The 27,996-nt window shown below is 46.5% G+C and overlaps 1 protein-coding gene and 1 non-coding gene across 2 annotated transcripts; both read left to right on the forward strand.

Annotated features, from left to right (window-relative positions):
* The first annotated feature begins 213 nt into the window (after window positions 1–213).
* Window positions 214–13,360, forward strand: LOC117018432 (mitochondrial amidoxime-reducing component 1-like). The gene is given in 7 exon segments (XM_033099364.1): window positions 214–527; window positions 529–674; window positions 3,648–3,821; window positions 4,733–4,848; window positions 6,385–6,446; window positions 12,193–12,392; window positions 12,394–13,360. Coding segments are annotated over 7 exon segments (864 nt in total). The 5' UTR covers window positions 214–413; the 3' UTR covers window positions 12,446–13,360.
* Window positions 13,361–23,273: 9,913 nt separating this feature from the next.
* Window positions 23,274–23,399, forward strand: LOC117018724 (U6atac minor spliceosomal RNA). Its single transcript, XR_004422300.1, has one exon. It is a non-coding gene; the product is annotated as a U6atac minor spliceosomal RNA (small nuclear RNA).
* Window positions 23,400–27,996: the final 4,597 nt, after the last annotated feature.

Genomic DNA, 27,996 nt, shown 5'->3' on the forward strand with positions numbered 1-27,996 from the left:
CCGCAGGCCACGTGGTGCCCACGCTGCTCCCCACTACCCCCAAAGCAGGGATCTGCCCGCTGCCTGGTTTCTAACGAAATCACACTTTGTCCTGCAAAATTTATCTTTTTATCTGTTTTAGTGTTAAACAACCCGCAAATAAATAAATAAGTAAAGTGGTCATTTGTAGCCCTCCTGGAATACTCATCGCCTTGCAGACGCAGGGGGCGGAAGCTAGAGGCAGCAGTGCTGAGAAGACAGGGTGGGAGCTGAGCCCCCAGGTCCCACCCCCAGCTCCCAGGGCCCATGCCTGTGGAGAAAGACTGGATACCCTGATAGGCCGGGAAGGGTTCTGCAGCTGCCCTCCTGCTGAGGCTGGCCTGCGACAGCAGCGGTTCAGCCCCAGCGCCCCCCGCGCCCGCAACCACTCGGCCATGGGTACCACAGGCTCCTGGGCGCTGGCCGGCCTCTGCCTCCCAGCGCAGCCCCGGCCCGCCTGGCTCAGGGTGGCTGCGCTGGGACTGGCCGCGGTGGCTCTGGGGACGGTCATGCGCGGCCCGGGCGTTGCCCGCGGCTGCAGCAGGTGGGCACGTGTCGCAGCTCTGGATCTACCTGGTCAAGTCCTGCAAGGGGGTGCCGGTGAGCGAGGCCCAGTGCTCGGCCATGGTTCTGCGCAGCAGCCACCTGCCGGACAGGTATGGCGAGCCCGGGCAGGGGACAGCACGGGACCTGCTGGGGATGGGGGCGCGGTGGGGGAGGTCTGCAGTCAACCAACAGGTCCTTCCTCCCCTTACAAAAAGAGCAGGAGCTGGGTGGGTCAAGGGCAAAGACAGAGAGTAAAGGGGGGGCATCACCTCCCAACAGCGGACCCAGGGCGGGGACACTGGGCCTCTGGAACCCCACCTGCTTTTCCAGATGGCTGTCTTTCCACCTCCCAGGGGCACTTTCATATCTTGCGTTCCCACTGAGGTATGGAATCGGTCCCCAAGTGTCTGCCTGTGCACCAGCAAATTTCAGCTCCATCTAGTGGAAGCAGGTGAGCCAGGAAGTAGTAGTCCCTGCCTCTTTATGTTTAGTCACCACCTCGTTGGGGCAACTTGGAGCCACGGAGCCCAGTTCTCAAAGAGCGCACAATCATAACGACAGCGGTTGATGCTTAGGTTTCCTGCAGCTTAAAAAACGCTATAGATTATTCTCCCTAATTCTCTCAAGCACACGGTTATGGATAAAGCAACTGAGGTTCAGGGCCCCACGTGGGAACAGGACTCTCCTCTTTAGCGCACTGGTGCTTTGTAAAACAGTGGTTTCATTAATGTGCAACCTGGGCAGGCACCATCTGAGAACTCCTGGGCTTCGGAGGAGGTTGCAAAGGCCCAGAAGAGGGAGTGGCTTTGTCCTCCCCTGGATCTGGCTTCAGGCTGCACCTTGTAAGGCAGCATCTCACATTCCTTCCTCCCAGACCAGCCCTCACAGCTTCTGCAGGTAACACCCAGGACTGATGGGGGCGGCAACTTTTCCTCCTTCCAGCTCCCCGGATAGAAGGCAATTCTTGGCACAGCTGAAAGGTGAGCTATGCATCTGTGCTTCAGGAAGGAAGCCAAGAATCCTAGCTCTTCCGTGGCTTGTACAGCTGGCTCTGAAACATGTAAAAATTGTCTTTATAGGGCCAGAGGCAAAGAGTATTGTAATTGTAAGGTATCAATTCAAAAAACATGTTTTGAGCTCATGTTACAATGGATAATATTAGAATAAGAACTGGCATTTGTACCAGACACTATGGTGAATTCTTTATTTTTGTCATCACAATACCAAAAAGTGTGACCAAGAGATGCAAGCAAAGGCATCCAGGGATAAGTGACTCAGTGTGACAAGTGCCAGGAAACACAGAGAAAGAAGCACTGAAACTGATAGGGAATGACTTCATAGCTTGAACTGAAAATTTTAAAATGATTATCAGTTTTCCAGGCAAGGAAGCTGGGAGACAAACATTCTGGAGAGAAGGAATAAGCTGGGTAAAGACAGCTTAAGAGTACAGGTATATTGGGGGAAAGGCTGGTGCACTCTTAAATATTCACCCAAAGGAATTTAAAACAGAGATTGAATAAATACTTGTCCACCAGTGTTCATTACAGCATTATTCACAATAACTAACAGGCAGAAGCCCCCCGAATGTCCGTCAACGGATGAATGGATAAACAGGTGGTCTGTACACACAGTGGAATATTACTCAGCCATAAAAAAGAATGAAGTTCTGATACCTACTGCAGCGTAGATAAATCTTGACAATGTTATGTTAAGTGAAGTAAGCCAGACACAAAAGAACAAACATTGTATGATTCCAGTTATGTGAAATGTCCAGAATAGGTAAATTCATAGAGACAGGAAGTGGGTTAGAGGTTGCCAGGGGCTGGGAGGACAGGGGAGCGGGGAGTTATTGCTTAAGGAGTACAGAGCTTCTGTTTGGGGTGATGAAAAGATTTTAGAAATACATAGTGGTGATGGTTGCACAATATTGTGTGTGTACTTAATGCCACTGAACTGTGTACTTAAAAATGGTAAGAATCACATTTTTTAAAAAAAATCCATTCTCTGTTGGTGGACACTTGGGTTGTTTCCACCTTTTGACCTTGTGAATAATGAACACGGATGTACAAGTATCTGCCTGCGTGCCTGTTTTCCAACAGGGTATGTACCTAAGAGTATGTCAGGTGTTTTCTGCTACCAATATTGTGCCAATAAATTTAAATTAAAAAAAATAAGAAAGGCTGGCATGTGTGACGGCACAGGGGTGACAATGGCTGGACGGGCAGCTGGATTATAAAGGGCCTTGTCTGGCTTGCTGAAGAGTTAGTATTTTACCCTGAAAGCATGGAGGGACTTTGCATGAGGGGTAGACATGATCAGATTTGTGTTCTAGAAAGATCAGACTACCACTATTACCAGGAAGAATTACTAGAAAGAATATCCATGTGCTGCTACCAAGAACTTGGCACAGGGCAGAGCTCTGTCCTCACCCAGGATGAAAGGCTGATAAAAGGCAGTGAAGGGAAAGGCTTACATTACTTCGGGGGTTGAGGGGAAGAGGAGAAATGAGAGCAGTAGAAAAAACCATTTCCAGAGAAAGAACAATGCAGTTGTGGAGTTTCCATCTCCGCTACCCACGAAGCTAAGCGTGTTGCCATTTTGGTAATTTCAGTTCCCATTGGATGGAATGCTTAGATTCATAGAAGTGAGGATATTGTGTTTCTGGCATCCATAGATGTTAGAGAAAAAAAAAAATAGACGGGTACTTTGTGTCACCACCACCCGCGGGTCCTGTGGTTGATGTCATTGCCTTGGGGCATGTTCAGTGAGAGTGCTCAGACTTTCTGGCAATTGAGACGAGAATAGAATTAGCATCTTTGATTTCTGTGCCGTCAAGGAGCTCAAAACGTTCTGCAGATATTACGTCAGACGCTTGAGTGATTATTAAACCCTTTGGAGTGAATTGACAGACTCAGCCTTACTGTGTGCCGAATATGTTCCAAACAGACACAAACACACACACACAAGTCCCAGACAGGCGTACGGGGAGGACATGAAACACGACTGTGAATTGCTGCAGGGCCTGTGAACACTGGCTGCCTGTCAGAGCCGTCCATGCATTTCTCGTGTTTTGAAAATGGCAGGTTTTGGCTTGTGATCAGCGGGAAGGGGAACATGGTCATTGCTCGCCAGGAACCTCACCTTGTCCTGATTTCTCTTCCCTGTGAGGCCGACACCTGGATCCTCAGTGCAGCTCATATGAAGGACCTGCTGCTGCCCATTGAGACACCCACCACAAATGCAGTGGTCAAGGGCAGGTAAGGAAAAGGCGCTTCTCAGCTGTGGCCTGAGTGTTCAGTCATGGCGTTTTGAGAAAGTGCCCACTCCGGAGGGAATCCTAAGAAAGATGATCAGTAATTAACCATTGATGGCGAGTGCCATAGGGAGGGTCAAGTCCTCAAAATCATGACCATCAAAAAGAAGGAGGAATGAAGAAGCAGAAATGTATGTTGATAAGAGGTTGATGGACATAAAAGTCCTATGTAGAAAAGCCCGGAGGCAAAAGCATATTGATGCATCATCAAAAGACAAATAACACCACCAAAGGCTCGAGGCCCGAAATGGGGTGGGAGTGACGGGAGAGTGTTGGGAAAAGGGGAGACTAGATCTGTATATGACTGTAGGACCTGCCGTATTTTGTCTGGAAAGACTGGGAACCTCCCAAATCTGAGAAAGGAGGCACACATGGCTACGGGACCCGTGACATTTAGGTCTAATGAAAGGAAGTCCCAAAATAGAAACGAATAGCTGTGACCAGAAGAGTGACCGCCATGCAGTTGCCCAGACAAGAGCTGCCCTCTCTCATGTGGTTTATTGCAATACCTCTCTTCACTGGTCTCCCTGCTTCTACCCTTCACCGACCCCACCATCATACACGGTCTATTCTCAGCACATCAGTCAAAGCAATACTGTAAATGTAAGTCACATCATGTCATTCTCAAAACCCTCTCAAGGTTCTCCATCTCTCTTCAAGTAAAAAATGGGTTCTTTATGTTGACTGTCAAGGACCAACGTGACCCTGCACCCTGCTAGCTCCGGGGCTCCATTTCCTGTCACTCTCGCCTTCTGTCTCCCTCTGCTCCAGCCACACTTGCCTCCTTCCCACCCCAGGACCTTTGCACATACTGATGCCTCTGCCTGGCATACCTCCTCTCTCATCCCTGTATAGCTCACTCTCTTACTTCTTCTTCTTCCCTGCTGGTCACCTTGAATCTTGCCCCTTGCCCCACTTAGAAACCCCGGCCTTCTTTAAAAGCCCAGATAAAAAGCCGTCTCCCCTGAAAAGTCAGCTCTGATCACCGGACCCAGAAGAGCTGCCACCCTTCTGTAAAGACACACTGTGCTGTGTCTGTGCCTCTCCCATACCAAGCTGGTGCTGTTTAAATGTCTTCCCACCTCCAGGGAACGTGTTCTGGTTGGAAGACTTTCATGAGCTCTTCTCCAGTGTTTAACACAGTTCTGGACCCAGAGCGTGTGTTTAACGTACAATAGTTTCTCCTTTTCCTCCCCTTTGCCCAATAGATAATTTCTTTATGGTGGTATTTTTTACCCTGTTTATCGGTTACTCCATCCTTAACAGTTTTGGTTGCACATAAAAGGGGCTCTGGAACTATTTCTTTATTTAATAATAAATTAATTTCCTAACTGGAAACCTCATTTCTCTCGTTTTGGATTTTTATGGTTTCTGTGACCACAGTGTCCCCTGGTGGCGAAACTTACACAGAACCAGCTGGGGCTGTTCCAAACCTACAGTAGGTGCCCAGCTTTTTCTTGATTAACAACCACCACAAAATCGGCAATACATATTTCAAGGATAATACACACTATTAACGTTAAAGTTCTGAGTCTGGAACTCATGTCTGACAAAGGACTGGGCAGGTTCGTTTTAACTCACGGATTTCTGAGGGTACATTCAGGGCTACCATCAGATATTCTCCTCAGTACCCTTCCTTTTAATGATTGTCTGGAGTGGAGTCCCCGTCCCTGTCTTTTGTGCTTCTCCAAATCTCTGCCCTGGACACCTCAGTTCAGACCCCACCTTTTCCACAAACTTTCCTTAATCAGAGAGCCAGGGATTTGTTCTCCAAATGGCCAAAATGATTCTTACCTGCACAGATAACCAGCACATGCTTGTTGCTGGCTACTTTCTAAAAGCCTTTACTCAGTGTTTCTGGACCTTTGTAAACAAACATTGATCACTAACTTCATATGCCTATGTCCTGTCTCCCCTGCTAGGTTTGCAGGACGCAGTCCATTGATTTGATTTGTCCTGAAAGTAGGCTTCAGTGACCCCCAGCCGTAGGCAGGTGCCCGAGGAGCTTCCTGGCCTCCAGGGGAGATGCAAAGAGAAATGAGGCTGTTGGGCCGGCTCTGGATTTGTTCACATGCGGCCAGGGGAGATACAAGACTCACACATGTAATGGTGTAAGGATCTTAATACACCTTAGTCACTCGCAAAGCGATCTGGCACAGCCTCTCCATATACCTTTCTCTCTTTCACACACTCCTTCTGCTCCCTTGTTTCCCTGCCTCCCTTGAGTCAAGTAGGATCAGTCGGGAGGCTTCCTGGAGGAGGTGAGTTTCTGCCACAATTTGACAAGTGAGAGGAGAGGGAGCATTTCATGTCAAGTGAATGAACTGACGCATCAACGGCAAAGAGAGGAAAAAGGAAGGTGTGTAGATTTCTCAGGACTGATGTAAAGGCTGTCATTTTTGATATAAGTGGCTTCCTGAGGTGTCAACTCATGAGAAGTCCTTCCATAGGTGTGTTAGAGCAAGGGCTTGGAAGTGCTCATGTGAATTTTGGGCTTTGTCCCTTAGGATTCGTGGAACGAGCTTCTTATTCACAACTTGGAACTAAAAAGGATGATAGCTTGTTCCAGGTAAGGCACTTCTGCTGCTGCTAGGATGGGGTGTGGGGGCGACGTCAGTCTGCTTTGTCCCTGATGCTCTGCGTGTGCGTGTGTGTGTGTGTGTGTGTATGTGTGTGTGTCTCCAGGTGCATTTTAACCACAGTGGACCCAGACACCGGCGTCAGGAGCAGGAAGGGGCCGCTGAGACCCTGAAGAGGTAGGGCAGGCAGTTCAACATCTCTGAGGGAGCAGTGAAATGCCACACACGTTCAGTCCTGGTGACTGTGTAATCTGGGCAGCGTTCCTGGGTGCTTTGGTTCCCAGACTACATGCTCGCACAAATAATTTTATTTTTCATTTGGATTTCATGATTCAAACAAATCAATTTAAAAAACAAAAACGTTGTTTCGGTATTTTGGCAAATTATACTATGGACTGAGTATTAGACGATACCAAAGTTTTATTAGGTGTGATAATGGCATTGTGGTGATACGAGAAATGTCCATATATTCTGGAGAAGGGTGTTCAAGTACGGAGGGGAACTGGCGTGATGTCTGGGATGTGCTATATAGTAACGTTAGCCAAAAAAAAAAAAAAAAAGACACACGCAAAAAAATGTGTCAAAACTCTTAGTAAATACAATCTGAGTGATAATTATGGGGGAATTCATTACACTATTCTTTCTTTTGTGTTTACTTTACAATTTTCATTATAAAAAGTTGTAAGTGAAAGACAATTACAAAGAATAACGAAATGACATGAGAAGCTCGTTAAGATAACATTAATTTTTAAAAGTGGATTACAAAATAACATATATAATATTTACTTTATTGTTTTTGTTTATTTGATTTTGCTTTGTACAATATATAAATGCACATAAGTAGGTAAAAGGCTGGACACCTGTAAACCAAAATGTTAACGGAGGTGCTCTTTGGTAATGGAATGGAATAAGAAAAAATACATATATTTACATATATATATATATATATATATATATATATATATATATATGTTCATATACATTCTCTAAGACACTTCAGGGCTGTTATCTGCAAAATCTGGGCCCAAGATATTACTGAAACTCTGAAGGTGAACTAATGATGCTCGTCTTCGTTGGTTCCCCCCCATAGTACAGGGTCACAGGTGGGGTGTCAGGTCTCATTGCCCTCTCGGCCTCGACCCTGACTTGTGTCCTTGGGTATCACTTGTAGATGGGGACGGCCTGGGGGGGGTGACCTCTGCTTGGGGCAAAGCCCCTGAAACACTTGATGAAGGAATGAAGTTGTAGTGTGACCATCTGGCATCGAAGCCATCATGAAAGAGCACATTAAGGGAGGGGGTTATATTTGGGGTTTGTGGGACCAGACTCGCCCCCCCGGAATGTGAGTCATGCTGCCTCCCCTCCCTTTCAATCGCTCACCGAGCTCATGGCCCTTTTGGTGCCAACAATTTAGTGTCCTGTGGTCAGCACTCACCCTCTCTGCTGGTCCTGCCATCCCAGAAGCTACTGTCTGTCCCCTCCCTGTCAGGAGCCCTGGCTCTGCCACAATCACCAGCAGGTCCCCCTGTCGCTCAGCCCTGGGTGTTCTTCCCCATGAAATGAGCGGGGCAGAATGCAATGATTCTGTGGCAAACCAGCCAAGTGACTGGGGAAATTGACCATCACCTTTTTTCATACATCTTGTTCTCTCAGCCACCAACACGTCCCTTGGTGTCTGGCACTCTCTCTCTGGATTTAGAAAGTGTCTGCACTGGCAGAAATAGCCTCCTAAAAGCACATCGTGACTTTGGGCTGCTCCTTTGAATCTTCAGTGCCCCCTCCTGCATTGGGAGTTTGTGTTTATAGAAAGACGAGAATCGACCCCCAACACAGAGTGAGGGCAGGCAGGCAGGGGTCACAGGGCACCGGCCCAGCTCTCCTGATCGTCTGCAGACTTTCTGCAGCCCCACAATGCCCCCTAATTGCCCTTAAGCCCCCAGGAGACAGAGCAGCCAGCCTAGGTGTCTTCTCCTATCTCTCACTGAGATTTAAATTGCCATAGAGGTAGTAATTTATGTCCTCCCGGGGACAAGTGGCCATAAATTGGGCAGAGAAAGGCCCAGCCGCATGCCATAAATCACAGGAAGGAAGGCAAAAGGTGTGTGGAAAACACCCTCTTCACTCCGGGGCAGGATGCTCAGAGCCACCCTGCTTTCCCTCTCCTGTGTCCTCGTGGTGCCCCAGGGCTGTGTTGCTTCCAAATGCAAGTTCTCAGAAGGCAGATGTCTCTGCTGGCCTTACCCAGAATGCCTGTCATGCCCAGGCCAGAGGCACAAGGGAGAGCTTGTCTGTAAAACACTCAAGGCAGGAGGCACAGCGCAGCCTGTCTGCTCGCAGTTTCCTGGAGAGGGAATTGGTCTGTTCTTTCTTACGGGACAGTGGCTTCCATGCTGGTCCCCGTGGCTTTCGGAGTGGCAGGAGGTTGTCATTGGTGCTTCCAAAATACCTTGCCCCTTCCAAATAGAAAGGAGGAAGCACGTTTGCTCGGTGGATGCAAGGCTTTTGTTGGATGCACACCTACGGTGACAATAAGGCCAATTGTCGCTGGCTCCGTGTGTTGGATTGTGCTGTGCTGAGCTCATGGGGGAAGGAGGTAGTGGTGGTCACACAGGCCACCGCAACCTGGCTCAGCACTTCGCTCCTTACCGTCTCCGTTACTTTATTTATAAAAACTGGGCTAATAATACTTCTCCTGGTTGGTCAGAGTAAGGCAATCAATATGATTTATTTAAAAGCAGATGATAAGGTACCACACACATGACCATGCAGGCTCTGATCATTGACAGTCTTAGTTTCTGAACTTGACCCCTGGGCGAAGGAGCAGCCTGCAGACACTTCTCTGCCTTCTCTGAGGCTGCATTAAATGCAACCCAGCCGCAGCCTGTTCAGTCTGCAGCACTTCCACAGTTCTGTTTAGGTCTTAACCTGACCGTACAGGTAGTAGGTAGCGATCCTCAGAAGTGGCTTGTGCCCCTGGGTGGGGACCCAGCAGTGACCAGAGAACGTCTCTAGTCGTGGCTGAGTCACTGACCAGTTAATGAGTAAACCAGGCAGAGTAAGTAGCGAGCAGCCTTCACTGGTGCACAGCGCTTTACAGGTAACAGGGTTCCCCTCATTACACCCTGGAAGTAGGGAGACCTCTAAGTTAAATAGAGTTTGTAATTTATTAATCCCAACATATATATCTATTTGAAAGAATCATAGATCCATGTATGAGACAATACTGTTTTCAGTCTGTTGAACAAGGCTTCGTGTGCACATGAATTCATAACCTCATACACTAACTCCTGATTTCCACAAGGGGGCGTTGCTGAGCTCACTTATTGAGTCTTCCCACAGCCCTGCAGAGGCGGTATTAGCAGGAGCTGGTGGTGGGGCAAGAACTGGGGAAGCCTGTACCAAAGGGAAACGCTGACAGGCTGGGTCACCTGAGAGCCACCTCTCCACTCCCATAGCTTACTACTTCTATTCCCGGACAGCAAAATGGACTGCCACCTGAGAACTAGGTGACCAAGGCTGCATGTGTACAAACCAACCCCCTCGTCCCACCCTGCCCGGTTTAGAGGGTTGCCCTTGGTTTCCCCAGGCCTAAGTGACCTGGTGGGGGTGTGAGGGTCATGTGAGTGGGTAATGGGGAGGGGCAGGGGAAACCCGTGCGTGGCTCCACCTTGTGGAGAAGAGTGAACATTAACGCCTTCAATTGTTCCCAGGCCGGTGCGTGTACCAGGAAGTCTATACATGACCGGGGGTCACATCCTTGGTGGGAAGGGTCTAGGCTATGGAGTCAGTCAGACCTGGGTTCTGACCCCAGCCTGACCACTCAGATCTGGGATCCTGAGCAAGGCTCTTACTCTTCTGAGACCCACCTATAAAGTGGGGAACAGTACAAATTCCCAGATAGGCTTGTTGTAAGGAGTAAGAGAATACGTGTAGTGTTCTTTATAAACTGTCAGTCTACGATGCACAGAGCTCCGATTCTCACTGCCCTCCCTGGGGTCGTCAGAGCCCCAGACTGCAGAGCTTGGCAGCTAGGAGAAATCCAAAGTCATAAAAGTAGCGGATCCGTCCCTCATCCTGAAGAGGCCACCCTCTGACAGACACAGATCCCCAAATGTCCCTGGTACCACATGCCAATAGAGGAGAGGCAGGCTAGGAGAGGTGTCTGGGTTCCCAGGGTCCAAGGTCGTTGCAGAGAGCTGACTATGGAGTAAGGCAATACCCTTGTCAAGGCAGGGCAGCCTGGGTCAGCAGCTCATGGCTTTCCTTCATTCACTGATTTATTCATGTGTTTGTTCAACCAACATTAGTTTGAGTGGCTGCAGTATACCAGGCACAGTACCAGGCTGTAGGAATACAGCAATGAACAACACAGGCATGCTGCTAAACCACATGGTGCCTGCAGCCTGGGGACCAGCTGAGGGTCTCCAGAAGGAGGCTTTAGACTGCACCCTCTCTGTTTTCTCATTAGCCCTTTCTGATTTGCAGAACAGAATTAGGACCGAATTGTTGCAACGGTTCTTTTTTTTTCTTTTTTAAAGCATGGTAGCATGAAATGAATGTTTTCTATCAGAATGTTTTAAATATAAAAATGATGTAAAATCGGAGTTAGCTGAAATGAGAAACTGACAGAAAACTTTCTCCTGGTGGAAGGGGGACGGGGAGAATCTTGCCACGTTATTCTCATACATCTGCCCGCTCTTCCTGGAGCCTCTTGTGTTTTCTGCCTGACAGAGATGTTCATTCTGCTGCGACTAGACGATCTTACACACCAACACATTCATCCGTTCCATAAAGGATTATGGGTCACTGGTGACGTATGGGGCGCAGTGTTGGATGGGAGCAGTCCAAGGGAGTTAGACACAGCTCCTGCTCTCCAGGGACTCCCTTTCTTGGAGACCTGATAGACACGTGTGTGTTCAAGGGGCAGGCAGAGAAAACGGAGGGATCCCCTGCTTTCTTCCTAGGAGATGTAGCATTTGAGTTGGGCCTTGAGGAAAAGGTAGAATTCTAGTCCACGGGGAACTGGAGGAAGGGCCTTCCATGGGAATATGAGAGGAATCACAAAGCCAATAAAATGAAAAGATGAAAGGACACTGAGGAATCCAATGTGGAACTGCATAGGTACAGATAAGGGGCGGAGGGTGACAGGTTTGAAGAAACTGGCTGGGGCCTGGTAGGGGGCCTTGCACGCTAGACTAAAGAGCTGGAATGTTTTATTTTGAGTCAATGGGGAGCCACTGAAAGTTTCTGAGCCTAGGAATGATTGGGCCAGAGCAAAATTAAGAAAGTAATATAGTGTAGTGTCAACAGTGAATTGAAAGGGAGGGAGAGGGAGAATGAGGAAGAGCGGTTGGGTAAGAAGTTGTTACCTTAATCTAAGCATGCACAAAGCACGCTTGTGATAGTGGGTGAAAAAGGGAGCAGATTCAAAAGAGGGGGTGCAGGAAGGACCTCAGGACTTGGCAGCCATGGACAAGCTATGGAAAGCCAGGGGAAAGGTGTAAAGGATGACTCCAGGGCTCCAAGCCTGAGTGACTGGTATGATGGTCGTTCTGGTGACAGATATGGAAGAGTCAGAAGGAGCCATGTCTGGGAAAAGAAAGGTAACAGCCTATGTCTATCATATCAAGCACCCAATCTCTTGAAAAAGGGACTGTTAGGTGGAGAGAAGACGTGGGGATACTGCCCCTGGCGACACTTCTGGAGTGTGTGCGCTAGGAGGCGCTGTTCTGTTAGACTTTGACGGGAATGATGGTCTCCGGAGCTGGGCAACGTGGCGGTGCTGTGTGGGGTGGATGCTTGCCTCAGTCAAGAAGAAACCACATGCTCTTTGAGCTTTTGCTTCTGTTTGGCTGGGACTCATCATGGACTCTCTTCTACCGCAGTTATCCCCTGTGGGATCCTTCTGAACAAAAATTATACGGAAAATCACCTCTGTGGGCAGTATTTTGTTCTAGAAAACCCAGGGACAAAGTGGGAGACTTTGTAATGGGAATCATCAGATGTCTTTTAAAAACGTCCTCAAAAGTGCCAACACTTGAAGTGCGGTGTTTTGGAACTTCAGCATTTTCTTTAGGTCTGTGATTTCCAAGTTTTTTGCACATCTTTGTATCTCAATGCTACCAGTGTCCTGGTGCTCAAAGCCAAGAAATATCGTCTTGATAACTTAGTAGGATCTCAGGAAGCCACTTAAATGATAAGATTCTGAAAACTCCCTGCTTAACTCTTGATTGTGGAATAATACTTTCTCCTTCTTCATTCACCTACTAGAGTGCTAACCTCCATCATCTCATTACCACTTCTTAGGGAAAGAGAAAAGAAAGGGGAATAGTGGGTGAGTGAGAGGAAAGTCCTGGAAGGTTTTATTATCTCATGCACAGGGCATGCAATGGAAATTAAATAGGTCCCCAAATAAGGCTGGAATGTCACTTCATTTTTCTCCTTCAGCCCAGGCTAGCTTTTGAAAAGTCATGTAGAGCTTGACCTTCAGGAAACACTTAAGAACCATACGTCATCTAAGATCTGTCACTATTGCTCCGTAGACAGTGTCCAAGAGGATTGGAAGAATCCTTCTTAGCACACAGCGCCTCTGGGCTGTGGGACAGCAGAAATGTAAGGTGGGAAAACCACTCCTGAGAGCAGTGTTGCTTTCAGACTCTGACATGGAACGTGTGAAAAGCAAGATCAACAAAAACCTTCCTTGCCATGAAACAAAGTATCATATATATCCCATTTATGATCCCGAACTTCTCCCAATATATGAGTGAACAGTAGCACTAGAGAGGGCAACACCCCTAGTTTGATGTCTGAGATGATGTTGGATGTTACCAGGGAAAAGATGATGCCCCTTTTCACGTAAGAGCAAAAAGGCACCTTTTTGAAAGGAGGTGGTGCCATCTAGTGGCGTTGATTGGGAGCTCAGCCCAACCGTTGAAAAGATTGAAAAAATACCTGTGGATGGATAGGTTTTAGTTTTTTTATCCTATAAATTTTTTTTTTTTTAAAGGAAGCCGGGTGCCCTCCAGGTGTTTTGTGCTTCTCTGCGTTAGGCTTTTGATTTTCTAACAGCACACAGGAGGATGGCTGTATTGTCACGTAGTCCTGGATCCTTGCCGGTCCCATCTATTCATAACTGGGTGCTCCTCTTCAAGTTGACGGTGAAAAAGTTCTGAAGTCCACAGATGAGAAGAAACGTGACTGTGTGATTCAGAAGGAACCACTGAAGACCTTTCACAGGAGAAAAGGAAAACGTAAGTCAGTTTGTTTAAAAATCAGTATCTAAGGTTTCCATTGATGGAATTATATAACTAAAATCTGATAAAGTATCTTTTCTTGCCAGTTTGTTCTTTGAACGTACGAGGAAGCTGACTAACTCGTGGAAAAAAAATATTTCAAAATTGTTAATAAATGGAAGGTACTTTGACTAGTTTCAGATCTTACTAAATTCTTGGCACTGAATTAGGCTCAGAGAGCTGACTGAGGTGAATGGACAAAGCCAGTAACCCTGCTACCTGACCACAGCTGGGTCTCTTACAAATGGGCCCACTCACACACAGCATCCCTGGGCAAACACCCATTTTTGAAGGACTGTCAAGTATCCATGCTTTTTACCAAAAGCTGTACATTTTTCGCTGGTTTTATTAAAAGGGTCAGACATGAGACTCGAGCCTAAGCTCTGAGGTAAAAGTTACAAGTTAACAGGTACATGTATATGTTTTCTGGTTGGTGAATTACTGCAATTTGTTTTCTGCACTCTTGATGTGATGTGAAGAATTAAAAATAATCAATTCCTTTGGCCCATCACCTTCCCCAGTAAAACCACTTTATGCTGCAACTATGGATAGATTGTGGCAAAAATAAGAGTTCAGCCAGTAGTCTTACTAAGGAACCTCAGGAACTGATAGAAGAATGCCCGTAGGATTTAAGAAACCAGGGCTTCTCAAATCCTATTTCTTTAGGATTTAAGAAATATTGGCTTTCTGAGAGGAAACCATAGTTAGGGACTGCAGAGAAACTCAAGGTCACTCTGGTGGCTATTCCTAGGTATTTATAATGCGTGGCAAGCTGAATGCCTTAGTCATGAATTTCTAACCTCTTGTAAATAATAATCCACTTCCCCCGTGGCCCAGTGTGTGCAAAAGCCACACTTCATGCAGACCCAGTCATTCTCTGTATTGCAGGATGATCTTAAAATGGAAGGGCGTACCCAGACACCCTCCTCATTTTGGGGGAGTCTTCTGTTCCTCAGAGTGTGCAGAAGGATCCTTTTTGAAGAGAAAGGTTCCAGTGACCTCTAGAATGTCAGATTAGCTGCCAAGCTTTCTGTCAGTGAGATTTAAAAGCCATTTACTTGTGTTTATTTTATATTTATGAGTCGGTTAATGCTAGAGGCAGGGCTAAGGTCTCGTTTATTTTGGATACTGAACGTGTGCACACAATTCCGCTTGAAATATAGGATCAGGGATACAGACCATCCAGCCCTTCAGAAAGGTCTTAGAGTTGCGGGTGGTAGACACTTGAGGTCAGGCCAAAACATCCACTACTAGTGGCTGTTTCATTCTGGGTGGCAACTTTATCCTGCCGTCACGGCAGAGAGTTACAAACCTAGACCTGCAGATCTTGAAAAGGATTCTAGGCGGGCTGTGTATAGGCTCACATTCACGGCTGCTCTGCTGAAAAAGTTAGAAATTCACAAGCAGGAAGTAGAAGCGGCAACTTCTGCACATGATGGGAAAGAAAACTCAGGATGGGCCGCGGGAGGTGAGGCAGCCGTCCGACAACGGGAACTACCCCTCCACTGCTGCCACCCTTAGTGATGGAGGGGGGGCAGGGGAAGAAGATGCACTTGGGGGAGGGCCGCCAATTTGGTAAAACTTGGTGTGGAGGCAGGGCGAGCTTGACTAGCCAAGAGTGACTGTGAAACCATCCATGAGGCTGTCACCACCAGGGCTGGCATGCTAGAACCCCAGGCAGGTGCCCTCCAGAACTCTGTGTGACACTTTAAAACAATCCATGAGGGTGGACAGCAGAGGTGGGAGGTCACTCCAAGATGCTAGAGTGGCTCTCAGACCAGTCCTCCATTGTAGGTGTAATCAGGGTGTTGGTGCCATATCCTAACACTGCACTTCCCCAAGTGTTTTTGGTCCGTGGAATTCTGAAAGTTTGTCTGAAAAGGGTTATTGGTCCCCGGAATTCTGAAAGTTGAAGGGATGCTTCTCAAAGAAACTCATAGAGCAGTGACTTTGGGAAGTCCTGCATGCCTCACTCCTCTTCAAAGACCAGCAGCTCACTGAAAGCGCCGGAGCTCTGCAGTGAGGACTTATATCGGTATTTAGCGCCACCCTCCCCAAAGCTCTATTTCTGACTCCCTTTGAGAAACATTGCTCTGATCTCTAGAAGGAGCATCAGTCAGGAGCTGGAGGAGGAGTCTGGACTGGAGTCTGGACTATGGAATCGTGGTTAGCAGGAGAGGAGTGTTCATGGGAAGATTGAAGAAGTTAAAAGGGGCCCCTGCCACATGGAGGAGGCCTCTTTTGGGATAATGCTACCTCTTGTCTTCCTTGTGGAAGGATGGGACTGGGGCTTAAAAGGTTAAAGGGGGTATGGAGAGGCTATCTTAGACCAGCTGTCCTGTTATGGGTCTTAGGGAGAAGCATTCCCTTTCTTTGGACTCATTTTCTAAATCTACATTCATGGATGGATAGGATGAGAGGGAGTAACCCAGACTCTAGTCCCAGACTTACAGGAATACCATGTGGTGTAGGCACTCCAGGATGGTCCATGCACCAGGAAGGGGTACCATCCTTCTGTCTGCTCCCTTCACATCTCTACTGCAACTTCTCTCAAGTAGACTTACCTCCCACCACATTGAACAGAACTACCCCAGGACCACATGCAAATATGCACTTTATACTAGGATCTCATGTCAGCAAGAACAGATATTGTTTGCTTCCACCATGTTCTTAGAAATGGACAAGTGAGTTATGATAGCATCTCAAGTTACCCCATTTCAAGCAAGGAGAAGAATCTGGCTCAGCACCGTAAGTGTTTTTGGAATTGGGATAATAAAAATGCATTTTTTAAAAACCTGAGGTATCTCAGTGTTGGCTCTGACCGCTATGTTCCGAGGAAGAAGCCCAGGCCACAGCTTTGACTATGACCCTGCTCTCCCTCAAACACAACTGATTGGGGCCTGGTGGGGCCACCTGGTCCCATGCTCTTTGTCTCGCTGAGAAGAAGGAGTTGCTGTAATCGTATTATTCGTCTGCATGGACAGGCTGTAGGTTTTATTAAGTAACAAAAAGGGCTGAGAAATGACTTCCCATCCAACTTCTTCCAAGGCTGATGGGTAGGTCAAGTTCACACTCTCGTTTGGCTATTTACCAACCTAATGTATTTACCCTTGGTGGTCCTCAGTCATGCTCCCTTACCTCCACAGGACATTCTAACTGCTCTTCCTCCTACCTCCCTCCTAAGCCCACGGTCCCTGATATTTTCCCTGCATTCCTTTCTCTCTTCCCTCTACCAATCCCTGACCTATGTCTTCATTAGTCCAGACTCCAGTGCTGGTGGAGTCTTGTGGGCTCTACGTCAAGTCTAACCTCTATCTCTCTCTTTGGGATTTGCTGGGAGGACTGTCGATAAAGTATTGTTGTCATAATTATTTTTGATACATATTTTTACACCTAATAAAGTCTCAGAGAGATTGCATTTCCTTGGTCTAGGGGAGGGCCGCCTTCCAGATGACTTGCCCAGCAATTAAAGAGGCTCGTTAGTTGAAGGCCCAGGACGGCCGAGGACAGCTGGAGAGCTCTTCTTTGCAAGCAGCTCTGGTTAACATCAACCGGGAAAGCTCTTTGTAAACACATGAATAATTGATCGTCCAGCGCTCACATAGCTACCGAGGATCTGAGCCCGTATGACTCATTTGCGAGCCATTCCTGTCGTCTGGATGCCATAACATTGGAGGAATGATGATCGTTTCTTGGAGATTCTTCTGTGGCTAGAGTTGCCAAGACCAAGGCTGTAATGGTTTGTTATGATGACCTTTGTTATTCCATTAGGCTCAATTGCTTTAAAAAATGATGTGTGCATACTTTCGGAACGTTTTTACCCTTTACGTTGACCTGACATCATAGTTTATATTACAAAATGTATTAATGACAGAGGAGTGTTTTCATGTCCCAAGGACAAATTTTAACAACCATAATCTGCCCTTAGTCATCATAAATATAAATGTATTGGTCAAACAGATCTCGTTAATGTGGCCAAGACAAATGCAAGTCTATATTTTAAGGCAGTTGAAGTCCTAGGGAATATATTTGGAGCTTTTTGTGGAGCTAAGAGATCTTGTATATGTGCTATCAACAGGCTGAGAAAATTAACATGTTTCCCCCTCTGGTTTTATGTTGGACAGATATAAACGTCTCGGGGATGTCAAGTAAGATTGTTCACATAGTTTCTGGACACCATTAATCTTAGTTCTTAAAGCCATCTTCTTCTCATTATCCTCACAGGGCTTTGGAAAAGGAATAAAATAAAGATTTCAAGTCTCAGCAGTCTATTGCTTAACCACATTTTCCTGAGTCTTACACGGCGTCTTCAAGTTTTAATTATATTAATCCCTTTGGCCCCCCACATTGTGCTTCCTGTGGGAGGAGTCCCTGTCCCTCAGATGTTTGTCTGACATTTTGCATCATTCCAGTTGGCAGTCCATATGTTGGCAGATGATGTTCTGCGCATAAGCAGTAGGATGGATCAAACACTCTGTCTTCCTCTTCGTTACGCCACACTCAGAAGTATTGGCCTTTATTCATGGTGTCCACATTTTAAGCTTCTCAGGCAGGATATAAATCCTTGTTTAAGAAACCCTTTTGAATCGTGTTTTTATTTTGAACCACGAAAATGCATTGAAGACCGTGATGTCTCCAAGGCTTCTTTCTCAGAGAGCAGACTGTTCAGAGAAGTTTAGTTCCTCTCCCCCAGATGGGGTAAACACGGTGTCGTCATTAACCTCCGTGCGGATGCTGGGCACTGGCTATGACTGATGAGCATGTCCAATAAAACCGTGGACCCTTCTTCTCTTAGAAGAGTCTTCTCTTCTGAATCTGCTGTGGCCTTTGGCAACACCACATATTGGGCTTTAGCAATGTGATTTTACCTGGAACTTCTCTGGGACTAGGGGTTGGGTTATTTTCAAAATTGTGTTGGCGTGGAGGCCAGTGCTGTCATACTGTGCTGTGTGGTTAAAACTTTTGGATCTCTTTTAAAAGTGAGGCACATACACCGAGGATCATAGCAGCACTATTCACAATGCCAAAAGGTGGGCGCAACTCAGGTGTCTACCAACAGATGAAGGCATAGACAAAATGTGGTATGTCCATACAACGAAATACGAGCCTCAAAAGGGAAGGAAATGCTGACAGATGCTGCAAAATGAAGGACGTTATGCTAAGTGCAATAAGCCGGTCACAAAAAGACAAATACTGTCTGATTCCACTTATCTGAGGCACCTTGTGTAGTCAGACTCATAGGACCAGAATGCAGAATGGTGAGTGCCGGGGGCTGAGAGAGAGGGGGATGGGAATTAGTGTTTAATGGGTACAGACTTTCCGTTTTGCAAGACGGAAAGAGTTCTGTGGATGGAGGGTGGTGATGGTTGCAAAACAGTGTGACTGTACTTCATGCCACTGAACTGTCCTCTTAAAAATGGTGAAGAGGGTACGTTTAAGTTGTGTGTATTTTACGACTATTAAAAAATAATAATAACAAAGAAAATAAGGTGAGACACATCAGAGACTTCGAGTTGAATTGATTCAAACTCTAAGGCCCCATCCTGGCAAGACAGCCCCGGCTGCAGCCACTGAAAGAACCCAACCTTACCCAGAACGTCAAGAACGACTCTTCTTCTGAGGCTAAAGACAATAAGAAGTTGAAATGTAATGTCTTTGAACTTAACCTTGATTGAGGGTAAGATAATTCAACTTCAGACTTTAATTTCTTGTTTTAACTTCTTTGGCCCTTAACTTGTAAGGGGGTTTAATTTTGGACGTGGGACTCCTTGGTACTTTGACTCTTTGGGGGGCGGTTAAGTTCAAGGGTAGAACTCTGTACTGTCGGCAACTTATTGTTGCGGTGGCTTTATGATATCATTGGGTTTCACTGTGTCACCTCTGATAGGTGCTGTGGGTCAATGTGGCTGGAAATTAGTTGAGTTGGGAAATAGAAGAGGATCTACATTTTCCTTCTTGACTACAGAAAGACCTTGTAGAATATCATGTACTGTGTACTGACCCTTTTCAGAACCTTATGGGACCAGGAAGATCCATAAACGGAGCAGTGGCTGGCGTTGGGGTGGGGGTTAGTTCCCTCTCTGAAGATGTGAGGACTTCCTGTTGACCACAGGCATGATGGTTAAACACAATGGGTTCAAAGAACAAAAACAACCGAGGAATGTGGGGTAGAGCTGATAGCTTCCTTACAAGCTGCTTCGGTATTATAATCCCGCGTATCCCTCATGTGTCCTAATGAAGGGAGAGTAATTAGTCTTGGCCCGTCTGCCTCTGCACACTTACCTACTCAGGAGAGATCTAACTGGTAAATTTGGGAGCACAGCTGAGCTCTGCTCCTCTGCCTCCCCCTTGCTTCTTGGACTCTGGCTGCCTTCAAGGTGTTGGGACTCTGGCTTCTTCAGTCCAAATGCGAACTTGGCAGAGAAACCCTGCCCTACATGGAGAGGCCTGCAGTTTTGTCCAGCGCTGCCTTGGCGAGGAGGCTAAATTCAACACAGTTGAACGACACATGTTTGAACTGTACAGGTCCACTTATTCGCAGATTTTCTTCAAGAAATACATGCAGTAATGTATTTTCTCTTCCTTATGACTTTCTTAATAACATTTTCTTTCCTCTATCGTAGGAATATAGTACGGAATACATACAACATACAAAATATGTGTTCATCGGCTGTTTATGTTATTGGTAAAGCTTCTGGTAAAAGTGGCTATTAGTAAACTTTTGGGGAAGGCAAAACTTATATAGGTATTTTCGGCTGTGTGGGAGTCGGTACCCCAACCCTGCATTGTTCAAGGGCCAGCGGTACTGTGACTCCGTATGAGAAATTCCATTGCTTCTATAGTCCTAAATCAAGTCCTCCAGCCTAGCTTTTGTCAGTAGTAAAACAGATATTTTGATCTCAAAAAAAAAAAAGGATTGTTTTAACCTTCAAAACTACATCCACACCCTAATTGTGCCTCACATTTGTGGAGTGCCAAGAAGTCTGCCCAGGACTTTTGCCCAATGCATGCTGTTGGATCTTCCTGACAATCCAGTGAGGCCAGATGGCTGTGACAGCCTTTTGTTAGCTGCTCCAGAATGATAATCACATGTATTCCTAACGGCATAATGCACGTCAGTGAGGTTTGAAAAGGTTAAGTAACTGGCCCGTGTTATAGGTGACAGGCTAGAATTAGAACTCAAGGCTTTTGACTTCTGGAACTTGCTGTTAATGCAATTTGTCTTGCCAACTTGTTGGCAAGAATTAATAGGAAGAGTGGTAGTATCTTCAACTGGAAACTGGTTTAATCCTACAATCTTGTTTTGAAACATTGGTTAAAGAGAACTGTAAGACGGGTGTGTGCAAGCTGTAGTGTGTATGCGGATCATCTGGGCACCTTGTTTGAAGTGGATATTTTTGTATCTGACACCCAGACATCCCAGCGTGGGTTTGCGCTAAGACCCAGGAATTCTCATTTTTATATGGACCCAACTTTCTAAACTCCTACCTGATGTTCTGTAGATCAGGTTCTCACACATCCTTACCCCACTTTAATGTTGACATTCTCTTTAATGGTGTGTAAACACTGGCATGACAAATTCTGGCTTTCTTAGAAAAATAGAACTCGCTTGAATATATCATGGTTAAATGTGGATGTGCCCATTTTGGGTGCTGGGTTTAACTGATCCAAACACACGTCCCCTAGCCCTCAGGGGACCACAGTACCCACTTTGGGATATGTGGAGGAACATCTGTGCCTTGAAAAACAGCAGAGCTCTGCAGGTACCAAACCTACACCCTGGGCCTCCAAGCAATTGAATTAACTATCCCATCATTAACTAAACCTGAATTCGTGAGCCAGGAAAAGACAATGCTTGGGGCTTAATAACTGTGTACAAATTGTGTACCAAATGCCTGTGTGTGCATGTGTGTGGTGGTAGAAATAAATGAGAAAGGATGTTTTGTAAGAATATTTGCTTCTTTTTTAAATCAGATAGTGCCTTTTAATGAATGGACACATACGAGGCCCCAAATATAGCTTTAACGATATAAAGAACATGAGAGCCAAAGGTATGGCGTTTTGTTTATTTTTAAGACAAGGTAAGGATTCGCAAAGATGGTGAGTGATTGCCTTGTCCTCTAAAAGCTCAGGGAGACTGTGTGTGTGCCAACTGGTTTTCCTCTTTCCACCTCCCACCAAGCTTCAGAGGAAACTCTTTTCATGTGAACTGGAAAAGATGAATTTCAAGCTTCATCGAGAGCTTTAAAACCTTAAAACTTTCTTGAAAATAACCTGTCTCTCAGGAATCTTCGGTCCCAAAGAATTAGAAAGCTTTTCCTTGGGCTGTGGAATGGCCACATTATTAGCTACGATCACTTAAGACTCTGAATAGAAGGATGTCATAAATCTGAAAGTATTTGTTCTGGTTTGTGACTAAGCAAAACTGTATCACATTAAATCAGATGTTGTTATAAACATATGAAATGACACATTTTTTTTTTTCCAACTTGGGCATTGTGGCATGAAGCTTCTGGGAATGTTAAAAAAGACAAATGTTTTTCCAGTCTTGGATTCCAAGCCTGGTTGTAGCTAGGTTTTCTTCTTTCTGAACATGAAGGCTAAATAAAAGTCCTTCTGTTTAGCTCTCTGTATTTTCCCAGAGAGTTTGCAAGGCTGAGTAGAGGCGTTCTTACTCCTTTGCAGGCTGTTCCATGGAAGTCGAACTGGAGACCTGAGCAGCGGGCAGAGGTGTGTGTGTGTGTGTGTGTCTGTCTGTCTGTCATGTGGAGCGGATGAATGGCATCCTAGCACCCTGGAATGTTTGGGTTGGAAAGGACCTTAGGCACAATCTAGTTCCCCAACTTCCTTATTACCCAGGTCATGTCCGTGAGCCTGGCCCCGTGTGATGACAGTCATGACCCTGGAGAAAGCTGCACATTTGCTTCTGGTAAGTGGTCATTGGCCTTCAGTTATCCACCTCCAAGTGATGGTCATGCCACTATATGGTGCAGACAATGGTGAGAAAAGAATGACAAAGAAGTGATAACATACGGACTGCCAAAAAGTCATCATAGTTTTTCTTGAGTTGGCGCTTCTGGTTAATTTGTCTTAAGTTTTTGGAAACTGCAGCTTCTAAATATATTACTTTTTATAATTAAGAAAAAAAGAATGTATAAAAAATACTCTAGCTTCAGAATGTTTGTGTATTTAATAATCGTCTTGTAAAAGGTGATTTAGGATACCGCCAGTATTCTACTGATTGTCGAGAGCCACATGGTTCAGCCTGGTAGCCATTGAAATGGAGCTGTTGAAATGTGCTGGTCCAAATCGAGATACAATGAATGTGTAAACTACACACCAGATTTCAAAGACTTGTACAAATAAAAGCGTGCAAGCTGCCTCAGCAATTATTTTTATCATGGTGACGTGTTGAAGTGATAACTAATTGGATACATGGGGTTAAAGAAATTATTAGAGTGAATTTCCTCTGTTTTTTTGATCTTTTGAATGTAGCTACTAGAAAATTTAAAATGACATGTGTGGGTGTGGTGCAAAGGATGGAAGGTTAGCAGTCCTCTTACAAGGAGGGAAACACCCTTGGGCCTGTATACCACACAGATAGCTAAGGCATCGCCCTCTCCTTGTCAGGTAGCATCTCAACTTGGTTTTGAGAAAGGTGAGGGACTGCTTCATGGGTGTGAGGTTTCCTTCTGGGGTGATAAAAATATTCTGGATCTAGTGGTGATGGTGGCCCAATATTATGAATGTACTAAATGTCACTAACGGTATATTTTATGTCATGTGTATTTTAACCCAATGAATAATGACCTAGGTGGCTCACCTTATACTTCTGTTATTCATGCTTTTTTAAGGTAAAGAGGCAGAAGGTGTGGCCTTGCTTAAAACCGGGTCTCTAGAAATAGGGAAAAACGTAGAAAGAGGCAGGGATGGGCTGAAGACGGCGGGGAGCTGTTGGCACGCTTCTGTTTCTCCGTTTGGTAAAAATATGACCATGTGTTCCAGTTTCCTGCCATCCTTGCAGCCCCCTGGAGGCCTTAGCTTCATGTGGTCCCTATCTCTCCACGGCGCCTCGTTTTTATCATTCCACTTTTCCTCCACACCTGGCATTCTGCCCACTGCTACGTTTCCCACTAAGATAACTCTTTCCCCCAAATTCCTTGCAGTTTGTGTGGTGTTAAGGAGTTAGGGATCTTGACAGTTGAAAAGAGAATAGAACACCCAGGTCAGGCTCAAAAGCTCCCCTGCCTCCCAGATATGTTGATTAAGAAAAATTAAAGTCTCTTCCATGTATCTCTGGAATCCAGCTTCTTCAGCGTAAACCCCGAGAGGCAAAACTGGCCTTCCACGTTAGAAGTCAGCATGGTGGTGGTCGGAGGTTGTGGGGGTGAGCAGGGAGGGCTGTGGCTGTTTTGGGGGTATCCGAAAGGGCTTCTGGAGTGGGAATTATTCTGTTATTGGTCCATACAGATTACCGCAGTGTGTCCACTTGGTGGAACTTTCTGAACCTGTGACTTGTGTGTTTTTGAATGTGCATAGCACATCAACACACAATTTAAAAAAAAAACAACACCAATCACCCTGTGAGGTGCATATGTTTTTGAGTGTTAAGCTAACAGTCCTGGAGTGAGTGAGTGCAGTGGGGTGGGTGAGTGTTCCCTGAGGATGGCTTCCTGGGGACGCTGTATCCCCTTCTTGTGGGACGTGGATTGACAAGGCCTGTCAAGGAGGCCCAGATAAGGTGGCCTCTGGAGGTCCACCCTGCCCACAGTCCTCAGACTGGAGATTTGTGAGTGAGCGACTCGCCTCAGAAAATCCACCTGGGTACCTATCTGTCGTCTCTCCATTTGGGGCAGCTACACGCTTAGAGACCACGGAGAGGGGACATGGGAGTCAGGTATTGTTTACCGAGAGGTTTGGGCAGTTGTGGGTGTAGGTGAGACACCCGAGGACAGCCACATTCTTGGGAGAGTTTAGAATTCTTCCTTTGCTGTAAATAGACACCCCCAAGGAGAGGAGGGATTGCTCGGGAGTAACCAGGCCCTGCAGTTATCACCTACGGAAATCCTGTGTGGTGGTAAATACAGCCCTCAGCCAAGCCTGGAGAAGTGATTAGGGGAGCAGAGAGGGGCTGACAATGCTAATGTGGGAGGTTATTAGCCAGATAGTGGCCGGGAAACCACGGGTGAGGGGGATTGGGGTTGAAGGAGCCTAAGCGGAAATGGGGGAGGAAAAATAAATAAATGAGATAAGCCATTTCATTTGCTTCCTCCCTTATTGCCCTTTTGTCTTGTGCTCAGGACCAAGGTCTCCCCTGACATCTCCTCTTCTGGGGACAATAGCCTGGTGGCTGATTTTGAAAAGCAGGCCTGGGTCCGAGCTCCTGGGCCTGCACCCTGCGCTTTGCAGTGAGCTTCCACACCACACGGCCTGCTGGACGTGCTACCCAGAGCCAGCCCTGGGCAGGCTTTCCACAAGTTCACACCCCTGCCCCCACCTGTACAGGTGCAAAAAGCCCAAGGCTACATGACCAGCTGGACCCCCGGACCCCACACACTGGAGACCCCACATATTGGGGTCACCATAGGTCTTGGGTCAAGATTGCCTAATACCAGTGTTGTTGGCCTGTGGAAAGGTTTTCCTTGTCTTGGGTCACAACTGGAAATGATTACTAATGGCCAGGTCTGCCCACCTTCTGGAGGGAGCACTCCAGATTCCAACACCAACGTCAGCTGGTTCCCTTGGAACAACTTTGGACCTCAAGAGACGGGCGAGAGGGAAGGGTAAGTGGCTGGGAGAGCAAGTAGCCTGTCCACGCCCAGCTCTGGCTCTGCAGACAGTGTGACTGGGGACAGGTTTCCTCACCTTCCTGGGCCTTTCTTCAGACATCCATAAAATAGGGATGATGATAACACAACATATATCACATGCTGATGCTAATACCTCACGTATACCTGGGGGTCTGATGGCGTATATGTTAAAAGCACTTGGCAAACTGCAAACTGCCTAAATATTAGCTTTCTGGTGCAGGTGGGCAGCCTGCGTACTATGAGGTGTGTGGAAAGTAAGTCGTTACCAAGAACTCGGAGAACACCCATGTGTAGAAGGTCCACTTTTATAACACTTGAGAGCATCTTGAAGGAGACTCGTTACCCTGACTAGATCAGTCAGCCCCACCACTTGCCCAGAGCTCATACTGAAGAGAGAAGGAGCAACAGAAAGCCAGGTTCTTGGGATGGCATCTGGGGGCTCACATCTGAAATCACTTTGTTCTCAGTCCCCCCTGGGGGGGGATTTCTGTCCTGTTGGGCCACACGTCCACCGCGGTGATGGGATCACTGCACGGAACTCACTTCTTCCACAGCAGTCAAGCCTCTAGAAGTTTCTCTGCATTGCTCGTTTACACCCAGGCCAGCGAACCCCCCTCTCTGTGAGACCTGCCTTGTCAAGCACCCTGCTCAGTTTGAAGATGTGACGGGCCAGGGTAGTATGGAGAGGGCAAAGACGCCAGGCCTGCCAGGAGTGTCCCTCTGAATGGACTCCATAAAGACTGTGAGGTATTAGAGGCAGGGAAGAGACCTTAAAGCTGGTCACTAAATACACATTGAACATCCACTACGGGTTAGGCATGGTTAGTCACGAGCAGCACACAACAGACCCAGCAGTCATGAATGGCACCTTTCACGCAGTAGGGAAACCGCGCATTAAGCAACTAATGACCCAAAGAATTACAGGTTTCCCCCGCTACATGGAAGCAGAACGTGCCTACGAAACCTGTCCTGCATAAGCCTAATTGGTATAAAGCGAAGAAGCAATCACCTTAGGACACACCTTGCTAACAGATGCATGGAGTAAACCGAGAAAAAACGCAGGTGCTCATAGTCTCGGTTCAGAGCTCTGGGGCTTGATGCTGAGATGCTGAGTGTAGTTCCCAGGAAGACGGGTGTTGGGGCCAGTCTCGCTGCTCGCGGTGCCTGCTGCCTTGATAACGGCTCGTGCAAAACAAACGCTCAAAGCTTTTTTCACTTTTCGCCTTTTTTTGTAAAGGCAAAATCGTCTTTGGATTTCTTTCAGCTAGCAAAAACAGGTAGGAATGATCTTTTGCAAAAGCGAAGGCATGATGGTTACTACTGTGTTTCCCCCAAAATAAGACCTAACTGGAAAAATAAGCCTTTGCATGATTTTTCAGGATGACATCCCCTGAACAGAAGCCCTACTGCGTCTTTTGGAACAAAAATTAATATAAGACCCGGTCTTATTTTCGGGGAAACACGTTAGACTCAGTGTAGATCACATCGTAAGGTGGATAAATGTCGAATCAGTATGTTGTATACCTGAAACTAATATAATGTTGTGTGCCAACTATACTTTAATAAAAATAATTTTTTAATTTAAAAAACAAACGAAGGCATAACGTGAACTTTCAAAAAGTGGGGGATATCGGTAATTGGAAGAGTGATGCATGTTGCGAACAGGAAGCGTAGGGAGCCAAGGTGACATTTCAGCTGAGCCCAGAAGGATAATGCCTCAGCCCAGGGACGGGGTGCTGGTGGCTGGGGTCAGAAGTGGGGAATAGCGTTCCCAGCACAGGGAACATGCACGTGTATGACATAATGCCATAAATAGTCCACCTACCCCCAACCCAATCCTAGCCCTTATCCCAACACCTTCTTTTTCTGGGACAATGCAACACAGAGAGGCTATGCTTGTTACACAACCCTCCCAATTATACATTTTCTTATTATGCTCGTAAAACTCGCCTATTCCCTTTGGTCAGCCCTCCCTACCCCTCACATGACTGGCCAAAAGAGAAAACCAAAGAAAACACACACTCCCAGAGTTTATTATAGTTATCATGACTCAGACAGATTTGAAGACTAGAATTTAATGGAGGTTTTCATAACATTCCTTGGGGACTTGAAGGACTTTTTTTCCCACCAGCCACGAAGTGGGATTATAAAAACACATTTCTTTCTTTAAAAAAAAAAAAAAGAAGAAGAACCCCTGTGAATTCAGAGTGCTGGTTATTCTAAAGGCAGAGCTGTTTTTCCAAATTTCCATATCCTCTCCTCACACCTGCCTTTACTCCCTCATTCTCACTTTCAGTATTTCTTTGGCGTCCTCGTAATAAGCAAGATAGAGAAGGAGTTGACCTTGCTCCTGACCTTGCTATGTGACTTTGGCCAAGGCACCCCCCGCCCCCGCCTGGTCCCCCACACACACCTAGCCTCAGTTTCTTCAAGTGTAA

The sequence above is a fragment of the Rhinolophus ferrumequinum genome, chromosome 27, assembly GCF_004115265.2.
Source record: "Rhinolophus ferrumequinum isolate MPI-CBG mRhiFer1 chromosome 27, mRhiFer1_v1.p, whole genome shotgun sequence".
Lineage (NCBI taxonomy): Eukaryota > Metazoa > Chordata > Mammalia > Chiroptera > Rhinolophidae > Rhinolophus > Rhinolophus ferrumequinum.